General features: G+C 38.2%; 1 protein-coding gene across 1 annotated transcript in view; it reads left to right on the top strand.

Moving 5' to 3' along the window:
• Positions 1–15,056: 15,056 nt before the first annotated feature.
• Positions 15,057–18,917, top strand: part of SYTL4 (synaptotagmin-like 4) — a 53,112-nt gene continuing 49,251 nt past the window's right edge. Inside the window, exons 1-4 of the mRNA XM_006869093.1 lie at positions 15,057–15,216; positions 15,456–15,671; positions 15,812–15,921; positions 17,617–17,719. Of these exons, the coding sequence (XP_006869155.1) occupies positions 15,107–15,216; positions 15,456–15,671; positions 15,812–15,921; positions 17,617–17,719 (539 nt within the window). The 5' untranslated portion in view covers positions 15,057–15,106. The remainder of the gene's footprint in view (positions 15,217–15,455; positions 15,672–15,811; positions 15,922–17,616; positions 17,720–18,917) is intronic.

Genomic DNA, 18,917 nt, shown 5'->3' with positions numbered 1-18,917 from the left:
TTTAATCTGTGTTTGTCTCTCTGTGTGAGATGTCTCTCTTGCAGACAGCATATTGAAGGATCTTGTTTTCTTATCCATTCTGCCACCCTCCGTCTCTTAACAGGTGCATTTAATCCATTTACACTCAGTGTAATTATCGACAGGTATGGATTAATTTCTGCCATTATATTTTTTCTTTTTTGTGGTGTTGCTGCTTCTTTGTTCTGTGTGTCTTCCTTTTATTGAGTTCATGCTTTTTGTGTTCTTTCTTGTGAATTTCCTCATCGTTTTAATGATTTTATGTTCTTCTTGGATTTTAATTTTCTTGATGTGTTGTGAAGTGTTCATTTTCTTTGAGGTTACCTTATAGTCCATTAGCTTTTCTCTGCATTTAGTACAGTCTATTTTGTCCTGTAATCTACCTGACGTTCTTACCATCTGGATCTCTGTTCCTACATGTTTACCCTCTTTGACATTGTAATTATTTTGATCTTAGACTGACCTCCCTGATTCTCTGAGTTTGTTCTGTTCTCAACTCTTACTTCTGTTGACATAATTCTGGGAGGTGCTGCCACGTATGTCAGTCTGTGGTTGTTGTCTGTTCTTGTTGGTTCTCAGTCCACAGAACTCCCTTTAGGATGTTTTGTAGCTCAGGGTTGACTTTGGCAATATCCCTTAGCTTCTGTTTATCCTGGAATGTTTTGATTACATGGTCATATTTGATTGATAGCTTTGGTGGATAATGGATTCTTGGTTGGCATTTTTTTTTTTCTTTCAGGGTTTTATATATGTGTTCCCATTGCCTTCTTGTTTGCATGGTTCTGCTGTGAGATCCTAGCTTCATATGACTTTTTACATTCACTTTTAAATGTTAAAGTTAAGACGTATGTATTATGTATTTTTTGTATGTGTATGCATTAGATATTGTTAGGTGCCCTCAAGTTGGTTTTGACTCATAGCAACCCTTTGCACAACAGAGCAAAACACTGCCCAGTCCTGCATCATCCTTACAATTTATGTTACACTTGAGCTCATTGCTGCTGCCACTCTTTCAGTCCATCTTGTTGGGGGATTTACTCTTTTTTGGTGACCCTCCATGTTATCAAGCATAATGGCCTTTTCCAGGGACTGGTCCCTCATGATAATATGTCCAAAGTATGAGAGATGAAGTCTGGCCCTCCTGTTTCTTAGAAGCATTCTATTTCTGATTGTACTTCCAACACAGATTTGTTCCTTTGGCAGTCCATGTTACTTTCAATGTTCTTCTTCAATATAACTCAAATATATTGATTCTTCTGTGGTCTGCTTTATTCATTGTCCAGTTGTCACATGCACATGAGACAACTTAAAATATCATGGCTTGGGCCAGGAACACCTTAGTCCTCAAACTGTATCTTTGCTCTAGAGCACTTTAAACATGTCTTATGCAGCAGATTAGCCTAATGCTGAATGTCATTTGATTTCTTGACTGATGCTTCCATCAGTGTTGATAGTGAATCCAAGCAAAATGAAGTCTTTGACAACTTCAATCTTTTCTACATTTATCATGATGCTATTTATTGGTCCAGTGGTGAGGAATTTTGTTTCTTTACATCAAGGTGTATTCCATACTGAAGGCTTAGATCTTCATCTGTAAGTATTTTATGTCCTCTTTGCTTTCAGCAATCAAGATTATATTATCTGCATATCGCAGGTTATTAATGAGTCTTCCTCCAATCCTGATGCCATGCTCTTCATATCATCCAGCTTCTAGGATTATTTGCTCAGCATACAGATTAAATATGTATGGTGAAAGAATACAGCCCTGGTGCACACTTTTCCTGATTTTAAAACATTCAGTGCCCATTATTCTGTTCAGATGAGTGTATCTTAGCCGACGTACAGGTTCTTCATGAGCACAATCAGATGTTTTGTAATACCCATTCTTTGTAATGCTATCCATAGTTTGTCATGATCCACACGACAGAATGTCTTTGCATAGTCAATAAAGCACAAGTAAACATCTTTCTGGTATTCTCTGCTTTCAACTAAGATCCATCTGATGTCAGCAATGATATATCGCTAGTTCTACATCCTCTTCAGAATCCATCTTGAGTTTCCAGCAGTTCCCTCTTGATGTACTGTTATAGTCATCTTTTAATTACCTTTAGCAAAATTTTACTGGCATGTGAGATTAATGATACAGTTCAGTTATTTCCACATTCTATTGGGGCACCTATCTTTGGAATGGGTACAGATGTGGATCTCTTCCAATCAGATGGCCAAGTAGTTATCTTCCATATTTCTTGGCATAGATGAGTGAGCATTTCCAATATGTCAGTTTGTTGAAAGATTTCAATTTGTATTCCCTCAATTCCTTGAGCCGTGTTTTTCACCAATACCTTCAGTGCAGCTTGGACTTCGTCCTTTATTTAATTCTTGATCATATGCTACCACTTGAAATGGCTGAATATTAACCATTTCTTTTTGGTACAGTGACTTTGTGTATTCCATCTATCTTACTTTGATGCTTCCTGAATTGTTCAATACTTTGCCCATGGAATCCTTCAAGATTGCAAGTCGAGGCTTGAATTTTTTCTTCAATTCTTTTAGCTTGAGAAATGCTGAGTGTGTTCTTCCCTTTTGGCGTTCTAACTCCAGGTCTTTGCATATTTCATTATAATACTTGTTTTTGTCTTCTCGAGTTGCCCTTTGAAATTTTATGTTTAGCTCTTTTACTTCCTTATTTTTCCCATTCACCTTACCATCTCTATGCTGGAAAGCAAGTTTCAGAGTCTCTTTTTATATCCATTTTGGTCTTTTTTTCCTATCTTATATTTATAATGATCCTTTGTTTTCTTCTTGTATGATGTTCTTGATGTCTTCTGGTGTTCTGTCATTAGTGTCTAATTCATCAAATCTGTTCTTGCGATGGTCTGTAAATTCAGATGGGATATGTTTAAGGTCATATTTTGGCTCTCGTAGATTGTTTTAATTTTCTTCAGCCTGAGCTTGCATATGAACAAGTGGTAGTCTTTTCCACAGTTTGCCCCGGTCTTGTTTTGGTTGATGATATAGAGCTTTTCCAGAGTCTCTACCCACGGATAGAGAATTTGACTCCTGTGTAGTTCATCCAGTGAGGTCTGTGTGTATAATAACCTTGTATGTTTTGAAAAAAAAAAGGTATTTTCAATGAATAAGTCTTGCAAAATTCTATCATGCAATCTTCACCATCATTTCTATTACCACAGCCAGCACTGGAGTGAAAGGTCAGTTTGAACTACAAGGTAGGCAGTTCAAACTCATCAGTCACTCCTCAGAAACCCTATATAGGGTCACTATGAGTCGGAAACAACTCAACGGCACTTAACAACAACAACAACGATAACCCTTCCTCTTTGTTTCCAACCTTGGTATTCCAATCACCAGTAATTATCAATACTTCTTGGTTGTATGTTTGATCAATTTCAGACTGAAGAATTTGGTAGAGTTCTTCAATCTTATCATCACTGGCTTTAGTAGTTGGCACATAAATTTCAGTATTAGTGATATTAACTTGTCTTCCTTGTAAGCATATATATGTTATCCTATCACAGATAGCATTGTACTTCAGGATAGATCTTGAAATATTATTTTTGATGATGAATGCAATGCTATTCCTCGTCATTTTGTTGTTCTTAGCATAGTAAACAATGTGACTGTCAAATTCAGAATAGCCAATACCAATCAATTTCAGTTCTCTAATGCCTAGGCATCCTGGTGTAGCTTTGTAGGATAAGCACTATGCTGCTAACCTTGAGGTCAGTGATTCAAATCCACCAGGCACTCCTTGGAAACCCTATAATTGTCACTATGAGTTGAACCTGACTTGATGGCCTTTACAACAACAATGGCTAGGAGATTGATGTTTATGTGGTCCATTTCATTTTTGACAACTTGTAATTTTCCTGGTATGGTGCTATAGGATAAACATTGGACTGCAAGGTCGGTTTGAACCACAAGGCGGGTAGTTCAAACTCCATCAGTCATTCATCAAAAACCATACACAGGATCACTATGAGTTGGGACTGACTCGATGGCACTTAACAACAACAAATTTCCCTAGATTCATATTTTGTACATTCCATGTTCTGATTATTAATGGATGTTTGCAGCTATTTCTCCTCATTTTGATTTGTGCCCCATTAACTAATGAACATCCTGAAAACTTTACTCCATTTGTGTCATCACTGTCAACTTTACTTTGAGGAAGCATTCTGAGTGCCTTCCAACCTGAGGGATTCATCTTTCAGCACTATATCTGACAAAATACTGGTGCTCAAGATCAGTGGTTCAAGCTCACCAGCTGCTCCTCAAAAACCCTATAAATGGTCACTATGAGTTAGAACCAACTCAATGGCACTTAACAAAAACAACAACATTCCTGGTGTGGCACTGTAGGATAAGCACTGGACTGTTAACAAGGTCGGCTATTCAAACTCATAGCTGCTTCTTGGAAACCCTATACACAGGGTTGCAATGAGTCAGAACTGACTTGGTGGCACTTAACAACATTCATAATGTTTTCAAATTCCAGCACATACCTGACAATGTTCCTCTGCTCTTCATAGACTTTCAGTGGCTAAACATTCAGAAGTAGTCTGCCTCGCCTTTTTCCTAGTCTGTCTTTGTCTGGAAGCTCCACTGAAACCTGTCCACTATGGTTGACCCTGTTGGTACTTAAAATATTGGTGGCATAGCTTCCTGCATTATAGCAACATGCAAGCCACCACAGAACAACAAACTGACAGATGTGTGGTTGATATGAGTATGGCAGTATAATAAAAATTTTTAGAAGAGGGCATTATATATAAAAAAATTAGAACTTTATAAATTAAGAAATAAAAGTCCTTCTATCCCCTGTTACTTTCCCCAGGAGAAGCCAATGATAATAATTCATGTTGTGTTCCAGATCCTTTCCTGTGCATATACAAATGTATGGATGGATACTATTTACCAAAGGGATCATTCAAGAACATCTTGAAACTACATTTTAAAAAATATGTTCATGTAAATACATAAAATATATGTGTATAGTATTTCATTATATCCAAGTATTATTTTATTTAATGATTTGTCTGTTGAAAAACATTTTTTGCTCTTACAAAGACTATTGCAGCAAACATTCTTGTACATATACCATTGCATACACATTTGTTTAAATTGTTCGATTAAGTTGATTCGCTTGTTTAAAGTATATGCATTTTAAAAATATAAGGTATTATCAGGCTGCCTTTCAATTGTCCTTTGACTAACTCACAGTATAGCTAGAGTGATCTTAATAAAGTGAATTTGCTCAGGTGATTTCCCAACATTAGAAACAAAGTGACACCAAAGATAGTTGATGGATTTCTGTTGTCTATAGAATAAAATTTGAGATTCTTAATTTTAAAGAGTATTTGAAACATATAATCTGGCTCAACCTATCTTTCTTACTGTTCTTTCACATCTACAAATATTCCTCTGTTTTATAAGAGAAATCTATTTGCCACCTTTTTGTTAAACTTTCCTTCTCTCTCCTCTGTGCAATATAGAATTAATTACTCCCTTCTCTAAATTCCCCATGCTGTTGTTATTAAGTGCCTGGCAAGTTGTTTCTGACTCACAGGGACCCTGTATAGGTTTTCCAAGAGTGGCTGGTGAGTTTGAACTGCCACCTTTGTTTCAAATCGATCTTGCAGTCCAGTGCATATCCTATAGCACCACACCAGTACTCCAAAGTTCCTTTATCACTTAATTTATAATCCACTGTACTGTATTTGTGTGTATCTGTCTCCCCTATAGCTCTGTGAACTTCTTAACAGCAGGAACTGTATCTTATTCATCTCTGTATCCCTAGGACTTTGCACAATGCCTGTCAGAATGGGTGATCAACAAATGGTCATGAAATGGGTGAATATATTCCTGAAATAGTGTTAATAATAAACACTCTGAGATATACAGTTGTTGTTGTTGTTGTTATGTGCCATGGAGTCAGTTCCAACTCATAGCGACCCTGTACAGGGTTTCCGAGGCTGTAAATCTTTATGGGAGCAGAAAGCCTCATCTTTGTCCTGCAGAACAGCTGGTAGTTTCAAACTGCTGACCCTGAGGTTAGCAGCCCGATTCGTAACCACTACACTACCAGAAATATGCAGTAGGAGGTTGAAATTTTGAATTGTAGCAGAAAACTTACTGAATCATGGGATCATGGAAGCTGGTCAAGCATGAAGAAATGGGTTTAAACTGGCTTGACCCCCCACCCCACCCCCTAGTAGTCTCCTCCACTCCAGAGACCAGCTGCTTGATTATTTGGGTGAGTAAACTTGGGACTTGATAACATTTTTTTTTCCTATTAAAACCAGGGTGATTGAGGACCCACCTGGTGGAAGGGAGGTTTGGCTCAGCTGTTCTGTGTTCTCTCCAGAATGAGATGGATATACTGAAAGACCAACCCTTTCCCAGAGTCATGAGTAAATTTTTCTTCTTGAACAAAACCCAAGCCTTTTCATTTTCAGGGTAGGATTTGTTGCAAACCGTGTAAACCTGGTCAGAAGTTTGAGGCCCACAGGGCCCGAGTGTTGCAGGCCGCAGGCTCTGAGGAACAGATTCTAGCTATCTGGCAGGCATAGCAAATTGTTTTTCATCTTAGTGTTCAGTTATATATATTAATTTCATACATGAAGCCCTTGATATCCACAGATAAATGTAATATTTTCCTAAAAGCAAAGACTGTAAAATTCCAAACAGGCAAAGTTCTTCCCCCAGAGAATTCATTTAAAGTAAATTGGGTGGCTCCCCGGTCTCTGTTCTAAGGACAATAGGAATGCCCTCTCTAAAGTGTTTCCAGGTGCAACCCATTCACCCAGGCACCTCTTTTCCTGAAGAACCTGGGCTGGGCAGCTGACACAATAGGAATCCTCCCAATCCTCCTTTTCCTCCCCCCATTTGAGTGTAGGTGCTAAAAGGTATGTTAATTAAGCTTGAGAAACCAAGTTGCAGCCGTGAGATTCGAATCTGCAAAATATGATGTAAAGGTGCCTGAATGTCTGGAAAAGTAAGATTGACAACTGTACCTTGTTTTAGTCCCTCCTAGCTTTGTGTAAAGTACCTCCCCTAAATAAAACGAAGGCGCAGAACGAATCCAGGTGCATTACGACTGGCAAGGCGTGCGTTACAGCATGCAGGGGGCTTAGTCCAGCCTTGCAACCTTACTGCCTGCTTAGCCAACATGTTTACTATGCAGGATATTACGGCCTTCGTGGCTGAGATGTTTGCAATGCAGGATCTGTCTGATGCCAGTCCAGCATTCACTCTGGTTTCAGGGTGTCTCTTTGTCTCTCTCTTTGCATCTCTGTGTCTCTTTTGCTATCCCTATTGCCGCCGGGTATCCCCTCCTTGTGAACCAAGTTCCTATGTCGAGGCCAGTCCCCAGCAAGGATTCATATGAGATTAGGAATAGTAATAAGTTAAAATATTTCTGCTTTTTCTTTTTAGCCTGCTGTAGTGGGGAAGTAGCCTAACAAATGGCCCTAGGGCTGAGGGCCTATTCTAGAGTACATTAACTGTGTAAAATTAGTTCTTCTCTTTTTTGTCAGACAACTCTGATAGCAATCCTATCTGGTTGTTTTTAATTCTTCTTCTTTAAATTTTACTTATGTTGAACACATATAGCAAAACATACAGCAAATTAACAGTTTCTATAGGGTCTTTGTCCTGGTGTGGTGCTGTGGGTTAATGTGCCAGACCGCAAAGCCATTTGAACTGCAAGGTAGGCAGTGGTTCAAGCTCACCAGCTGCTCCTTGGAAACCCTATACAGGGTTGCTATGGGTCAGAACTGACTTGACAGCACTTCACAACAACAACAACAATAGGGTCTCTATCAGGAAGGACCAGTCGCTGAAGAAGAATATCATGTTTGGTAAGGTGGAGGGTCAGAGAAAAAGAGAAGACCCCCAACGAGATGGATTGGCAGTATTGATGGACTCAAGTGTGGCAACAGTAGTGAGGTTGGCCCAGGATCGGGCAGTATTTCGTTCTGCTATGCATAAGGTTGCTATGGGTTGGTACCGACTCAATGGCACCTAACAACAACAACATAGGGTCTCTGGAGTCCTGTTGTGGTGCTGTGGGCTAATGCGTCAGACTGCAAGGTAGTTTGAACTGCAAGATCGATGATTCAAACTCACCAGCTGCTCCTTGGAAACCCTATACAGGATCACTGTGGGTCAGAATTGACTCGACGGCACTTAATAACAGCAACAACATAGGGTCTCTATGAGTCAGTACCAACTCGATGGCACCTAACAACAACATGCACAATTTAGTGCCATTAATTACATTCTGAGTCGTGCAACATTCTCACCCTCCTTTTCTGAGTTGTTTCTTCCTCGTTAGCATAAACTTACTGTCCCATAAGGGTCTTATCTAATCTTTTGTGGTGCTGTTGTCAGTTTGATCCCATATAGATAGTTCTTCAAAGAGCATAATACTCAAGAGGACCTTTTTTGTTACTAGTTAAGCTAAACTATTATTCAGTTTTAAGAAGACTTTGGGGTATATTTTTTATTTAAGGATTAAAGATTATGCAGGGCAATAGTTTCAGGTGTTCATCCAACCTTCCTGGCTCCAGAAATTCTAGAGTCCATGAGAATTTGAAATTCTGTTCTGCATTTTCAGCCTTTTGATTGGGATTCTTCTATGGAATTATTCATCAAAAAGTACAGTAATAGTAGCCAGGTATCATCCAGTTTTTCTGGTATCATGGCAAAAGAGGAAGTTGTTCATGTAGGCAATAAGCTACACATTTCATGTTGTCTTCCTATTCCTGACTCTCCTACTTATTCTGTTATACCAGGTGAATAGAAGCCAATGGTTATAACTTGGATGGTCATTTGCAAGCTTTTAAGATCCCAGACACTGTACAATGAACTAGAAATTAGAAGGGAACTACTAAACATGTTATTTGGCTAATAATTAACTGGAATGTCCCATGAAACCATAACCCCATACCTCTATATTAAAGCATCAAATCCCATGTATTTGGTTGTACATAAGCAACCTTAGCACCTACTCTTTTTTTGGTCATTATTATAAATATATCACTCTAGCTATACTGCTGCCATAACAGAAATTCCACAAGTGGATGACTAACAAGCATAAATTTATTCTTTCACATTTTTAGAAGCTATAACCCCAAATTCAGTGTGCTTGCTATAGGGAAAGGCTTTCTTTCTCTTCATCAGCTCTGGGAAGGTCCTTGTCTCCTTTAAACATCTGTGGTGCTGTGGGATAAAGCACTAGACTTCAAGGTCTGTTTGAACCAAAGGTTAGCGGTTCAATCTCAACAATCACTACTCAGAAACTCTATACAAGGCCGCTGTGAGTTGGAACCGACTTGATGACAGTTAACAAAAACAGGCCTGACAGTAGTGGACTCAAGCACACAACAATTTTAAGGATGGTGCAGGACAGGGCAGTGTTTCCTTTTGTTGTGTATTGGGTTGTTGAGTCAGAAATGACTCAACAGCATCTCACAACTAGCGCCAAGAAGCCTAGCATTCCTTGGAGATCACTGTGTGTCTTGGCATTCATCTTCCCCTGGGTCTAGGAACTTCCCAGGACAGGGACCCTGGGACAGAAGACATGCTTCTGTCTTGGCATTGGTCTTCCCCTGGGTCTAGGAACTTCCCAGCACAGGGACCCAGCACAGAAGACATGCTCTTCTTCTGGAACTTCTTTATTGATACAGTTGGTCCCTCTTATCTCTGCTTACATGGTCAACCTCATTTATACCTCAGAAGAGACTGATTGAAGATACAACCTAATCCTATAGATTACATCCTGTTTCATTAACATAGTTTCCACTTCCTTGCTTGATCAACTTCATAAAGATTAGTATGTATAGCACAGAGGATAATTGCATTACATCATACAATGGAGGACGTTTTTTAATACCAAGAATCATGGTCTAGCCAAGTTGACACATATTTTGGGGGGACACAGTTCAATCTATCACACAATTTTTGCCACTTCAACTTTTTATAGGTATACAACTTATTAACAGCAGTTATGATAATAGGCTGTGCAATGCTATCCTTAATTAATGCAAAAAATTTTTCACCCTTAGCGTGATTTGTTCCTTCCTTTCCACCACTGGCAACTATTGATAACTTTGGACTCTGTACTTTTGCCTTTTCTTGTTTCTTGTAAGACAGGTTATACAATATTTGTCATTTTGTGATTGACTGATTTCACTCAGCATAATGCCTTCAAGCTCCATTCATAAGATAGCTTGCATCAAGATTTCATTTCTCCTACTGACTAAGTTGAAATTCATTATATGAACTACCACATTTTGTTTATCCATTCATCTATTGATAGGCATTTATGTTATCTCTACCTTTTGGCTATTGTGCATACTGGTACAATGGATATTGGTATGCAAGTCTCTCTTTGAGTCTGCTTTTAAGTTTGTGGTGTATATACCTAGGGATGGAATTGTTGGGCCAAATTAAAGAACAATGGCATCACATTCATCATCAAAAAGAACATTTCCAAGATATATCTTGCAGTACAATGCTGACTGTGATAAGATAATATCCATACACCTATATGGAAGACCCTATTTTGCATTAGGCAGATCTGCTGCACAAGACCTCTTTAAAATATTGAAGAGCAAGGATGTCAGTTTGAGGACTAAGGTGTGCCTGACCCAAGTTATGGTATTTTCAGTAACCTCATATGTATGCAAAAGTTGGACAGTGAATAAGGAAGACTGTAGAAGAATTAGTGCATTTGAGTTATAGTGTTGGAGGAGAGTATTAAAAGTACCATGGGCTGTCAAAAGAACAAACAGATCTGTGTTGAAAGAAGTAGTCAGAGTGCTCCTTGGAAGCCAGGATGTCATGAACCAAACAATCAAAAGCCTTTGCATAGTCAGTAAAGCACAGGTGAACATTTTTCTGAGAGTCTCTGCTTTTAGCCAAGATCTATCTTACATTCCTCATTCCAAGTCCCTGACTGAATCTGGCCTGAACCTCTGGCAGCTCCCTGTCAATGTACTGCTACAGCCATTTAAAAATTATCTTTAGCAAAATTTTACTTGCATGTGATATTAATGATAATGTTCAATGATTTCCACATTCCCTTGGATCTCATCCAATCAGTTGGCTAGGTAGCTGTCTTCCAGATTTCTTGGCATAGATTAGTGGTGCCTCAAGTGCTGCACCAGTTTGTTGAAAGATTTCAATTAGTATTTCATCAATTCCTGGAGCCTTGTTATTTGCCAATGCCTTCAGTGTGCTTGGACTTCTTCCTTTAGCATAGATGGCTCTTGATCAGATGTTACCTCTTGAAATGGTTGAACATTGACCATTTATTTTTGGTACAGTGACTCTGTGTATTGTTTACATCTTCTTTTGATGCTTTCTGCATCATTCATTATTTTGTCCATAGTCTCTTTCAGTTTTACAAGTCAAGACTTGGAGTTTTCTTCAGTTCTTTCAGCTTGAAAAATGCTGGGTGTGTTCTTCCGTTTTGGTCTGTGCTCATTTCATTGTATATTTGACTTTGTCTTCTCAAGCTGCCATTTGGAGAAAGTGTTACATTAGGCAAATTTGCTGCACAAAAAAATCTTTAAAGTTTAAGAGCAAAGATGTCAGTTTGAAGATTAAGGTGTGCCTGACCCAAGCAATGGTATTTTCAATAACTTCATATGCATGTGAAAGTTGGACAATGAATAAGGAAGACAGTAGAAGAATTGATGCATTTGAATTGTGGTGTTGGAGAAGGATATTGAAGGTATCATAGACTGCCAGAAGGAAAAACAGGTCTGTGTTGGAAAAAGTATAGCTGGAATGCTCTTTAGAAGTCAGGATGATGAGACCTCATTTCTCATACTTTGGACATATTATCAAGAGGGACCAGTCCCTGAAGGATGACATTATGCTTGGTAAAGTGGAGGGTCAGCAAAAAAGAGGAAGACCTCCAGTGGGATGGATTAACACTGTGGAAGCAGCAATGGGCTCGGTTGTATGGATGGCTCAGGACCATGCAGAGTTTTGCCCTGTTGTGCATATGGTCACTGTGATTTGCAACCAATTCATAGGCACCTAACAACAGCAACATGGTAGTTCTGTTTTAGTCTTTTTTAGATGAACCAGCACATTGTTTTACATAACAGCTGTACAAATTTGCATTCACATCAGCAATGGATAGTTTCTCCACATCCTCACCAACATTTATTATTTTCTGTTTTAATTTTTAAATCATAGCCATCCTAGAATGAGTGCTATGGCCTCCCATTGTGGTTTTGATTTGCATCTTTCTGAGGACTAATGACCCTGAACATCTTTCTTGTGTTTGTTGACCATTTGAAGGTCCTTTTTGGCGGGATGTTTATTCAGGTCTTTTTCCCATTTATTAATTCGGTTATTCATCTTTTAGTTCTTAAATCGCCAAAGTTTTATATATTTTTTGGTTATTAGAATCTTGCTAGATATATTGTTTCTCCTTGTTGGTAGCTTGTCTGTTCAGTTTTTTGTTAGTCTTGATGAACAAAAGTTTTATATTTTTATAGGTCTCATTGGCTTATTTTGTCATTTGTTGTTTGTGTTTGAATATTATATTAGATATTCCATACTTGAAAACTAGGCCTGGTAGCATTTCTCTGCTTGTTCTTCTAAGGATTTTATTATTTTAGTTTGGAAATTTGGAGTCCTGGCATGGTACTGTAGTCTAAGCACTGGATTGCTAATTGCAAGGGTGGCAATTCAAACCCACCGGTCACTCCTCTAGAAACAGGGTAGCTATGAGTTGGAATTGGCTTGATGGCACTTAACAAAAACAACAGTTTGCATATTTAGGTCTTTAATCCATTTTTAAGTTGTTTTAGTGTATGGTTTGAGAAAAGGATCCTGTTACAATTTTCTGCATATCGAAATCCAGTTTTCTCAGCATCATTTATTTAAGAGATTCTTCTTTCCTCATTGGATGAACTTAGTACCTTTGTCAAAAATCAGTTTGCCATGCATGTGTGGGTTTATTTCTACATTCTTAATTCTATTCCACTGGTCTGCATGTCTGTTGTTATACCAGTACCTGCCTGTTTTGAGTACTATAGATATATATGGAGTCCTGGTGTGGCACTGCAGGATAGTGCACTGGACTGCAAAGTACGTTTGAACTGCAAGGTAAGCAATTCAAGCTCATCAGCTGCTCCTTGGAAACCCTATACAAGGTCGCTATGAACTATGAGTTGGAACTGATTTAACAGCACTTAAACAACATATGTTTTAAAATCAGGAAGCGTGATTCCTCATATTTTGTTCTTCTCATTCAACATTGTTTTAGTTATGTATGGTTTCTTGCCTTTTCATATAAAGTTGTGTATTGGCTTTTCTCTTTCTGTAAAGAAGACTGTTCAATTTTTTATTGGAATTTCATTGGATGATGTATGGATTGCTTTGGGGGTTGTATTGAAATCTTAACAACATTAAGTCTTCCAATCCATGAACATGGAACATGTTTCCATTTATTTAAGTCTTCTTTAAATTCTTTCAGCAGTGTTTTAATAGTTTTGATTGTGTAAATTCTTGATAATATTGGTTATTCTTAGGTATTTTATTCTCTTCAATATTATTGATTCCCTAATTTCCTTTTTATATTTCTCATTGTTGATGTATAGAAACCCAACTGAATTCTGTTTGTTGAACTTGTACCCTGCAACTTTGCTAAATCATTTATTAGCTCTAGTTTTCTTATGGATTGATTATTATTAGCAGGGGTAGGGCACGTATGGCCTGTGGGCTGTATAAGGCCCTCAAAATAATTTGGTATAGTCCTATTTTGACAATCTCAGTTTCAGCCATCACATTAGGGGTGAGTTAACTAAATGTTTGACCAAATATAGCAGGCTAATTTTTAAGTTGATAATTTTGCATCGCCTGTGAATGATATTATAAATTTTGGCAGATAAAAAGTTCCCCACACCTAATGTATAGGCTCATTTCATCCACAGATAGAGATAGTTATACTACTTCTTTTCCAATCTGGATACCTTTATTTCTTTTTCTTGTTTTATTATAATATGATATTGAATAGAAGTGGCAAGAACAGGTACCCTTGTCCCTGATTTCAAGGAGACAGCTTTGAGTCTATCTCTATTAAGTATAACATTGGCTGTTGGTCTTTCATATATGCCCTGAATCATATTGAGGAATTTTCCTTCTTTTCCAATTTTCTTTAGGGTTTTCATCAAGAAAGGGTGTTATATTTTATCAAATACTTTTTCTGCCTCCATCCAGATAATCATGTGGTTCCTTCCTTTGTTCTATTGATGTGGTGTATTATGTTGATTAGTTTTTTCATGTTGTACCATCCCTGTGTTCCTGGAATAAATCCTGCTGGTCATAGTGTGTAACTCTTTTCATATGCTGTTGTTTTCTGTTCATTAGTATTTTTTTGAGGATTTTTTTTGCTTCTAAAGTCATAAGAGATATCGACCTGTAGTTTTCTTTGTTTTTGGTGTCTTTGTTTGTTTTTGGTGTCAGGGTTATATTTGCTTCATAAGATGAATTACAAAGTATTCCTTCTTTTGTTGTTGTTGTTATTATGTGCCGTGGAGTTGGTTCCAACTCATAGTGACCCTGTAAAGGGTTTCTGAGGCTGTAAATCTTTACAGGAGCAGAAAGCTTCATCTTTCTCCCGTGGAACAGCTGGTAGTTTTGAACTGCTGACCTTGAGGTTTGCAGCCCAATTTGTAACCACTACACTAGCAGAGCTCCTTACTAGAGTTTAAACAGTAATGGTGTCCTTTCTTCTCTAACTGTTTGTTAGCCTTTCCCCAGTGAAGCCATCTAGCTAGTTCAGAATATTTTTTTCATGGGAAATTTTTTATCACTGATATGATCTCTTCACTTGTTATGGCTCTGTTGAGACTTTTTTCCCGCCTGAGTCAGTTTGGGAAGGTTGTGCACTTCTAGAAATTTGTTTATTTCTTCTAGTTATCCAATGTCTTGCCATACTTTTATTCATATGATTCTTTCATTTTTCATTTTAGTTATTTGTATCTTTTCTTTATCTGGCTGCTTTGAAGAAAGAAAAGTATACGAAAAAGTAGAATACATCATGTCAGAGATACTTGACCTCTCTTTTCTATCTGATGTGGAAAGAGATTTGATTCTCAATGTTCTACAACGAGATGAGGAGCTTCGGAAAGCAGATGAGAAAAGGATTAGGTAAGAATCCCATAAAAAGTGTGGGTTCTTGACCCTTCATCAGTGATGTATGGGATTTTCCTCATACCTCTCATTTGACTTTAAGAAGAACTTAAAAGCTCCTCACTGGTTTACATTGGGTTATGTGTTTGTTGCTTTCACAGAACCAATTTGTTTTACTCTATTTACCCTACAACCCCGCTCCATGTAACCTATGTGGATTTTGAATCCAGTTGTGCTTCTCTCTTGGGTCCTGGCAGGAGACTGAAGAATGAGTTGCTAGAGATTAAAAGGAAAGGGGCAAAGAGGGGCAGCCAACACTACAGTGATCGAACCTGTGCCCGATGCCAGGAGAGCCTGGGCCGTTTGACTCCCAAGACCAACACTTGTCGGGGGTGTAATCACCTAGTGTGTCGAGACTGCTGTGTCCAGGAAAGCAATGGTACCTGGAGGTGCAAAGTCTGTGCCAAGGAAATGTGAGTGTCATGTGTGGGTTTGCAAAGAGAGGAAATGAGTACCCAACCATAGTGACAATTTCTTCCCCTGGTCTATGTTGGTTGAGGAATAAAAGCCATTCTTTATCTGTCCTTTTTTTTTTTTTTTCATTCTTTTCCAGAGAGCTGAAGAAAGCAACTGGAGACTGGTTTTATGACCAGAAAGTGAATCGCTTTGATTACCGCACTGGCAGTGAAATAATCAGGATGTCCTTGCGTCGCAAACCTGCAGGTAATGAGCATATTTTAAAGATGTTTCTCTGAGGTGCTTAACTTCAATGAGAGATCCTCTGGTGTGGAATATTAGTGTGTTCTCACTCCATGGGTTCAGTTTTATTTATTTATTTATTTTTATAAAGCTTTCATTGTGAATTGAGTGATAGTTTACATGGGAGAACATAAGTTTTGCATTCAACCTATAGTATTTTGTTTCATTGCAATGATTGCAATCCCCTCCATGCATCATCATTTAACAGTATTTGCTTCTATTCCCTTTGTTTTTGTTTTGATGTACACAGAAACACGCAGGAACGTATAGTAATTTAAACAACCAAAGGACGCATTCTGCAAGCCAGCCTCCTGGCCACCAGCACACAGCCTTTCTCTTTCCATGAGTTTAGTCCTCAGCTCGTAAATCTCTCCGTTTCCATCTCTGGTGTAGCTGCTTCTTTGGTTAGGGTTCCACGTTCTGCTCATGCTCTTCACTCTTGATGGTCTCTATTCCTGGAATGTAAGATTATCTATTCCCCCTTTTTGTTATAATGAGCTCTGGTAGCATAGTGGTTACGAATTGGGATGTTAACGTCAAGGTCGGCAGTTCAAAACTACTAGCTGTTCTGTGGGAGAAAGATGAGGCTTTCTGCTCCCGTAAAGATTTACAGCCTCAGAAACCCTATGCAGGGTCACTATGAGTCAGAACCGACTCCATGGTACTTAACAACAACAACTTTTTGTTATAAAACTTCTACCTTTACAGTTGTGACAATCACAATTAGTCATGATAACAATTATTCACTGTTGACTAAAATTAATTCTATTACCATCTCCTTTCACCAGACACATCTAAACAAGATGAAAACTATTCAGTGGGGAGTCTACCTTCCCCTGTACATGCTGAAATTAAACTCCCTCTTGAAAACTTGTAAGCCAGCCACTTCATGCCTTTATAGCCCCTCCCCCCACTTTACGTAGCCAGTGTCTATGTTCCCTGTCCCTGTCAACCCTGTGTACAGAGGGGATAGGTTTGATCCTTGATGTGAACACTCCTTCTGTCTAAGTTGGTATTTTGAGCTACTACATGCATAAGTAAAGGTCAAATTCATCAAATTGTAGCAAGTTCATTTACACTTGCTTCCTGTATCAAATTTATCTTCCTCTAGTTGAGTTCTGATCATCCAGCCAATGAAGCTAGGTCAAATGGATACTATCTGCAAATTTTGGAGTTCGTGTGAATTTTCCCCACCTTCATATCAGCTGGACACTTCATTCTCAGCTCTAGCCTTCCGTGACTTGGTCAATGTCCACGGGCTCAGGAGTTCCCAAGTCTCCCCAAACTTGAGACCAACCAGCCCTTCCTCTTCTCCCTCTCATTTCAAGGTCGACAGTAGTCTATAGAACGTAGCCAAACTCAGCCCATATCTTCATTGCTGCTTTTCCCCCACTTCTGCTCACATATAGACCAACGTGATTGCCAGCAAGCTTACATGCCTGCTTGTGTGTTCCCTTTAAGTTTCAGTCTTGGAGGGAGGTTTGTCCTGAAGGAGCTTGATTGCTTGCTTTGATGGCTCCCTCAGTTTGTTTTGAAGGAGAATAAAAAAGATTGTTTTGCAATCCATTCTGCAAGTATAGTATATTTCAAGGGATATTATATTGATATTTTTCCCTTTTTACCCATCACTTCCCCTGCCGTGTTTTTGTTTGTCTAAAGTGAATACCAGAGAGACAGTAGGACAGTCCCTACTTCATCAGTCACAGATTGGCGATGTCTGGCCAGGAAGAAAGAGCGTTCAGGAACAACAGAAGGAGTACAGGTAAGAACCAAGTAATCATGTAAAGAAATGCTGTATATCCTTTTAATTATTTTACTTTTTTTCTATTTATAAAATAGGGATTGTGGTGGCTCTGTAGGATAAGCACTGGACTGCCTAACCACAGGTTTGGTGGTTTGAGGCCACCAGCTGCTCCGCGGGGTAAAGATGAAGCTTTCTGCTCCCGCAAAGGTTTATACAGAGTTGCTATGAGTCAGAACCTGTTCAATGGCACTTAAAAACAAAAACATTTATAAAATAATAGATGTTCATTATAGGAAAATTTGAAAAGCACGTAAAAGTAAAAAAGGAGAGAAAAGAATCACATTTAAATCCTACTACTCACAGGAAATTGTTACTATTTTGGCATATTTACTTTGTCCTTCATAAAAACAATTTGAAGAATAATAAAATAGTACATACTCATTAAAATGTAACCAGTATAGGAAATAGCACAAGAAGAAAGCAACAGATCACACAAACCCTGATTTTTTTTTATTTACAATATGTGGAAATCATCTCTGATATCTTCTTGCATCCATTATAAGAGGGATGGATGGTTAAACAGACTGAAAAACATGTTACTATATTGGAACATACTATATAAAATTAAAAGCAATCGGTTGGACTTTACTTGAGTTTTTAAAAATAAAACATTGTAATAAAATTGATGAATTGCTAATCTTCAGACAGTTGTTTTTTTGCCATCAAGCTTATTAGTCATTAACATCCATAAGCTTGAGTCCTGGTGTGGCGCTGGGTTAATGCAACAGACTGCAAGGTCGGTGGCTCAAGTTCACCAGCTGCTCCTCAAAAACCCTATACAGGGTTGCTATGAGTCAGAACTGACTCAACTGCACTTCACAACAACAAGCTTAAGAAAAACTATGAAAAACATTGCACGGTAATTTTTTTTTCTAATGGTGGTCCTTTTTTTGTAATAGCTTTATTGAGATATAATTTACATAGCATGCAATTCTCCACTTTCTAGTGGTTTTTAATATATTTAGAGTTATGTAATTATCACTGCTACCAATTTTAGAACATTTTCATTACTTCTAAAAGAAACTCTTTGGCTATCAGCCTCCCCAACACTGTACAACCACTAATTTGCTTTCTGTTTCTATGAATTTGCCTGTTGTGAAAATTTTATGTGAATTGAATCACATGATATATTATCTTTGAATCTGGCTCTAAATAT

Source organism: Chrysochloris asiatica, unplaced genomic scaffold (genome assembly GCF_000296735.1).
Source record: "Chrysochloris asiatica unplaced genomic scaffold, ChrAsi1.0 scaffold00126, whole genome shotgun sequence".
Lineage (NCBI taxonomy): Eukaryota > Metazoa > Chordata > Mammalia > Afrosoricida > Chrysochloridae > Chrysochloris > Chrysochloris asiatica.
Note: the sequence above shows the minus strand (reverse complement) of the source record. Positions and strands in the feature narration are given on the sequence as shown.